Source organism: Megascapheus bottae, chromosome 14, assembly GCF_031878675.1.
Source record: "Megascapheus bottae isolate mThoBot1 chromosome 14, mThoBot2.hap1, whole genome shotgun sequence".
Taxonomy (NCBI): domain Eukaryota; kingdom Metazoa; phylum Chordata; class Mammalia; order Rodentia; family Geomyidae; genus Megascapheus; species Megascapheus bottae.
The window spans coordinates 4,392,002-4,398,088 of NC_143522.1; the positions used below are offsets into that span (position 1 = coordinate 4,392,002).

General features: G+C 44.9%; 1 protein-coding gene across 3 annotated transcripts in view; it reads right to left on the reverse strand.

Moving 5' to 3' along the window:
- The window catches only part of Ppp2r5e (protein phosphatase 2 regulatory subunit B'epsilon), a 116,929-nt gene extending 111,423 nt beyond the window's left edge, over positions 1 to 5,506 (reverse strand). For 2 of the 3 annotated variants that reach the window (XM_090344247.1, XM_090344245.1), the window contains exons 1-2: positions 5,424 to 5,506; positions 2,925 to 3,088 (exon numbers count right to left, since the gene is read on the reverse strand). In XM_090344247.1, the coding sequence (XP_090200373.1) occupies positions 2,925 to 3,081 (157 nt within the window). In that variant the 5' untranslated portion in view covers positions 3,082 to 3,088; positions 5,424 to 5,506. The remainder of the gene's footprint in view (positions 1 to 2,924; positions 3,089 to 5,423) is intronic. The other variant, XM_090344246.1, reaches the window with a different exon arrangement.
- Positions 5,507 to 6,087: the final 581 nt, after the last annotated feature.

Below are 6,087 nucleotides of genomic sequence, written 5' to 3' on the forward strand. Positions count from 1 at the left end.
AAATATATATATATATGTGTGTGTGTGTGTGTGTGTGTATACACACACACACACACACACACACACAGAAAAAAAGAAAAAGAGGCTGGGAGTCTGGCCTAGTGGTTAAAGTGCTGGCCTAGCATGCACGAAGACCCGGGTTCGATTCCTCGGTACCACATACATAGAAAAAAGCCAGAAGTGGTGCTGAGACTCAAGTGGTAGAGCTCTAGCCTTGAGAAATTCCAAGGACAGTGCTCAGGCCCTGAGCTCAAGCCCAGGACTGGCAAAAAAAAAAAAAAGAAAAAGAACAAGAACAACAATGACACAGATTTCAAAACACTGCCTACTGGAAAAAGGGCAAAACAGAAACTTTCCCTTCACTTTATCATTTTTCAAGCAAACAGATGCTTAAAATGCTAGGAATAAATATGCAATAGTATTTACTAGTCTGCCAGTCAACTTCTATGATGCACATAAACATTCTATTAATGCATATTGTGATTATTAATGTGTCTAATTTCTGAAATTTCAAAAATTATATATGAAAAATTAATATATTAAATACATTAAATATATTTAAACTCCCCTGAAACTAAAGAACATGTCTTTATTCTTTAAAGCAATTCACAAAATTCAATTGTAAGTATATTGTACCCCGAAATAAAACTCAAACCTTCTTAGTCAAAGAAATCCTATTTAAAAAAAAGAAAGAAAGAAAAAAGGAAATCTAGGGTCCTGGAATATGACCCAGTGGTAGAGTGCTTGCCTAACATGTACGAAGCCCTGGGTTCGATTCCTCAGTGTCACATACATAGAAAAAGCTGGAAGTGGTGCTGTGGCTCAAGTGGTAGTGCCTTGAGAAAACCTAAGGTCAGTACTCAGGCCCTGAGTCCAAGCCCCAGACTAGCAAAAACAAACAAACAAATAACTACCAACATCTATACTGAAAAATGAAGTGTTGAGCACCAATGGCTCATGCCTGTAATCCTAATTACTGAGGAGGCTGAGATCTGAGGATTGCAGTTCTAAGCCAGCCCAAGTGGGACAGTCTATGAAACTCTTATCTCCAATTAACCACCAAAAAACCAGAGTGGAGTAGCTGTTCAAATAGTAGAGCATAAAGAAGCTAAGCAACAGCTCATCCTAGTTCAAGCTGCAAGAACAGCACATTTTTTAAAAAGGAAGAAAGGAAGGAAGAAAGGAGAGTGGGAAGGAGGAGGGAAGGAAGGGAAGAAAGGAAAAAGCAAAGGAAACTAAAGAAAAAAAGTGTGGGGATATGGCTGTAGTCATAAACTACCTACCTAGCAAACACAAAGCCCTGAGCTCAAACTTCAGTATTGACATGCATGTTTGCAAACACACACAATGCAATCCATTTCATACCCTCTTGTAATGGCTAAAACACACATGAAGAGGAAAATGACCCGCTGGTGAGAATGTACACTGCTATTGGCTATAGCTGCTTTGGAAAACTGTATGGTAACTCCCCATTCCCTCAAAAAATCCAAACATACAATCCATCAAGATTCTACTTCTAAATATATACCCAAAAGAAATGAAAGCAGGGTCTCAAACCATTATACATACTCATGTTCAGAGTATTCACGATAACTAAAAGCTACTGGAAGTGATCCAAATGTAAAGTAAATGAAATATTATTCAGCCTTCAAAAAGAATCAACTGTGACACATGCTACGACATGGACCTTCATGACATTATGCTAAGGCAAACATTGCATGATTCCATTTAGAAGAGGTCCTACAGTAGAATTATTCATTGACACAAAAGACATAATGATGACTCCTAGGGAAGAGGGATTGGAGAACTAGACTGTTACAGAAAGGAGCGTGCTATATGGTTTCCTCTGAGCCTCCAAATTCCACTATATTGCTCAGGCCCCCTTCCTCCCCAGTCTGATTTAGCAAAACTCTCTTTAACAGTGGATTCTGACAGTTTTTACACCATAGCAGCAGCTATTACTCTAATACATTTCAAATAGTGCCTGTTCACAAACACAGAGTAGGAATTCAGAAGGATAAAGACTATTCACATGCCGAAACAGAACTTGAAAGATCTAATTTAGAAAAACATCAGTTCTTATATTAAAAACCTACTCTTAAGGTTAAACTCCCAAGTCTGATCAAGATTACATTATGGTTTTTTTTATGTATGCTATCTCAAAACAAAACCAGTAATCAACTATAAACTTTTTGTTGATAATTAAAAATTCCGTTTTTTCAAACCCTGTTTTCCTTTTGTAAGTCGTACCATCCCCTGTACCTGACAGGTAGACTCACCTGCCCATCAAATGAAAAACCGCACACCTAGACATCTCTGCAAGTTTTTTATTGTCAACGTGAGAGTCTCCTAATAAAACCAAGTTTCACTTGTCCACAGCTATTTACATGAGCCTTTATTTAAAGGAGGAGAATGGACCACATACACCCATGGCTCACATCAGTAATCCTAGTTACTCAGGAGACTCAGATCCAAGGATAGCAGTTCAAATCCAGCCCAGATAGGATGGTCATGAAACTCATTGCTAGTTAATCACAGACAGACACATACACACACACACACACACACACACACACACACACACACACACACACACATACACACACACACACAAAACCAGAAGTAGAGTTTCAGCGCAAAGTGGCAGGGCACCACATCTTGAGTAGAAACTCAGAGCTCAAGATCAGTGCCCAGACCTTGAGTTCAAGCCCCTTGACTGGCACATACGTACGTACGTACGTACATACATACATACATACATACATACATACATACATATATGCTTGGTCTCACACTAGGGAAGTTCTGAAGTACCTGAAATATAGAATTTTAAAAGATCTGAAGCTCCACAAAATGGAAAATATACACATATCTATAGAAAAATCAATTTAAAAAGTGTGATATCACCTGGTCAGGGGACTTACCTTTGAGCAGCGGCAGAGGTGTTAACTCGATAGGCTTGCCCTGAGACCTAAACTGGGAGGAACTTTGCGACCTCTTCTGTCTGGCTTTTCGGACGGACTTCCGAGAAAATCCGTCTACTTTATCCACTGATGGAGGAGTAGTTGGTGCTGAGGACATATCCCTACTGAAGAGAAAGACTATCATCAACACATCCCCAAGGTTAGAAGCATTTATGTTGACTTATAAGAATTCTAAAATGCCCACAAACATCATTCAGGAAAATGGGAATGAATGCATGCCCAATTAAACCAGTTGAAGTATCTGGTGTATCTAGGTAAAATATGAGAATTTGTTGAAGAAAGTAATACTGTTACCATGTAAGCAATGTTGCAACTAATGTATGGGCAGTCTCCACTGTAAGCATTGAGAGGATAAACTCTCAGTTAGAATTGAACTCTGTGCTTGCTGTCTTCCCATTCTAGCTGCAAAGCTCTTCTCATTTTGTGATTTTTGAAGTAATTTTGGAACTATCTTGAAGCTGGAAAACTTCCATGGATACATTTCCTCAATGTATTTAATATTATGAATGGGCTCTGAAGCTGAAACCCCAATTGAACTTCATGAAGGCATACCAATATATCACAACAATGTGAATTTTACAATTACTGAAACTATCTGAGCAATGACTTTCAAATTAATATACTGGCTTTGCTGTAATAAGCCACCACAGTGCATTGGCTAGGTTACTTGTAACAGAACTCATAAAAAGAATTAATTAAACTCATTTTGAGGAAGTCTTTTTGAAATACAATGAAACCAAGCACCAAACTCAACTAAAAACCTAACTTCACACCCTACCAGGACAACCAAGTTCTCTTCCCCAGAGGCTTATGTTTGGAATATCAAATACCAATTTTCATTCCACCAAACTGATGGAAGGCAACAGTTCTTTTGCATGTTTTGGTCCTCTTCAAATTATTAAAATGGAAAGTATTTCCTAAAAGTAGTGAGCATCAAGTTCAATCTCATTCCCCAATCTAAAGATCATGCCATCATTTCCATGGAACCGAGGCTCCATGCAAGATTAACGGCAAAATCCAGTAGAAATAGTGCATACAGGGGAAATGCTGATGCCTTGAGAAAGCCCAAGGACAGTAGTCAGGCCCTGAGTTCAAGTCCAAGGATTGGCAGAAAAAAAAAATTTAAGGAAGAGTCTATTGCTAGTGACTCACACCTGTAGTCCTAACTAGTTAGGGAGTTGAGATCTGAGGATTGTAGTTCAAACCCAGTCAGGACAGGAGAGTGGGTGAGATTCTTCTCTGAAATTAACCATCAAAAAAGCTGGAAGTAGAGCTGTGGCTCAAGAGGTAGAAAGCTAGCTTTGAGTGAAAAAAAGCTCAAGGAGCCTGCCCAGGCCCTAAGTTCAAGGCCCAAGACCTACATCAAAAAGAGAGAGGGGGGTAGGGAGAAAGGGGATTTCCTACTGAATGGATTACATGGATTCTGGCAAAGTTAAAAAAAAAATGGTGGAAAGAAAACACCACAAGATTTATGTTTTCTTTCGTTTCTCTTTCATTAAAAAGTTGTGGGGTTTATTTTTCTTAAATCTACCCACGTTTTGCCTTAAATGCAATATGTGAGGTTCAAACCAGAATTGCAAATTAGGAACGTGATAGAAAATGAACGATCACTTTAAAATATGACTGCATTAGCAAGAAGCTCCGCGTCACATTAAATGTTGTAAATTCAGGGGCGGATTTTCCAGTCTTCCGTGCGAATTACTGAGATTTCATTCTAACCCTAACAACACAAGAATCCTGGTAAATCTTATTCCTCCATCACATCTCTTCATTATACCTCCTGTGCCATCGCCAACGAACATCTAGATATAGGTAGCATTTTCTTTAATGCCTCAGTATGCCCGCAGCCCAGAATAAACGTCAAGGATCCCAACCACAAAGCATTGCAGAACAGAGGGGAGGCAACGGCAGATCCGTGCAAAAGCCCAGGGAGACAGGTTTTTGCCTCGGCCGCAGCAATCTCTATTAACAGCGGCACCGTACATTCATTTGCAAGACGGGGATGATCCAAGAGGAAGGAAGGGAGCAGGGAGCCAGGAATGGGCTTGTCTGTAGGGTTGCTTTACATACACCCCAAACCCGGGGAGAGGCTACAGCCACTACAGATTCGCCCTCACCACACCAAACCTATTTTGTCCACCGCCTCCGCCAGGGGGATGAAAGGAGGGCCAGGTAAGCGCCCCGGATCGCAGAAGGGGGAAGAGGAGAGGAAGGGGGAGGCAGAGTGAATGGGGAGATTGCATCAAGCCTTTGCAGGTAAAAAATCAGACAAGTGGCACGGGGGCTCCGGCGGGCGCACCCCCACCCCGCCGCGCCCCTCGCCAGCCTGGGCCAGGCCCTCTCGGCTCTCGGAATCCGGTGCCCGGCAGGTTCCCCCCGCGGGGAACCGGGCACAGGAAGGGAGGCGGGCGATCCGTGGCGGCGGAGGGACGAAGTTACCTTGAAGCTTGTGGGGAAGAATCCAAAGACGATCTGTGGTTTCGACGGGCGGTGGACGGGCGAGGGGGCCGCGGCGGGGGCGGGCGGCGGGGCCGGGACGTGCGGGGGGAGGTCCGGGCGGCGGCGGCGGGGAGCCCGGGGCGATGGCTGTCCGGTGCGGCGTCTCTCCGGTTCCGCGGCGGCGGCGGCGACTGCGCCTCTAGGCCTCTCGGCCGGACCCGACCCTGAGCGCTCCGGCGGCGACGGCGGCGGCCTCACGATCCTCCCCCGCGGGCCCGGCCCATCAAATCGGCACTGACCCCGTTGCGGCTCCGCCGGCGGCTCCGCGCTCACATTCCCGGCGGGCGGCGCCTCAGCTCGTTGCCCCGGACCCGGCGGCGGCGGCGGCGGCGGCGGCGAGGTGGGGAGGGGGGAAGGGAAGGAGGAAGACGGGATTCTGCAGCAGCCGCGGCCGATGGAGGAGTCAGGAGGAGGTACAGGAAGAGCCGCTGGAGCCCGAGCCGCCGCTGCCAGAGCCGCCGTTCGCTACCCGCCGCGGGTCCCCGTCAATGCCCCTTTCTCTCTCCTATTGTCAATATCACCGGGCGGCTGAGTCCATGGCACACACGCAACCAAACCTCCGGTCCCGCAGCGCCCGCCTCCGACGCCCGCCCACTGGAGACTT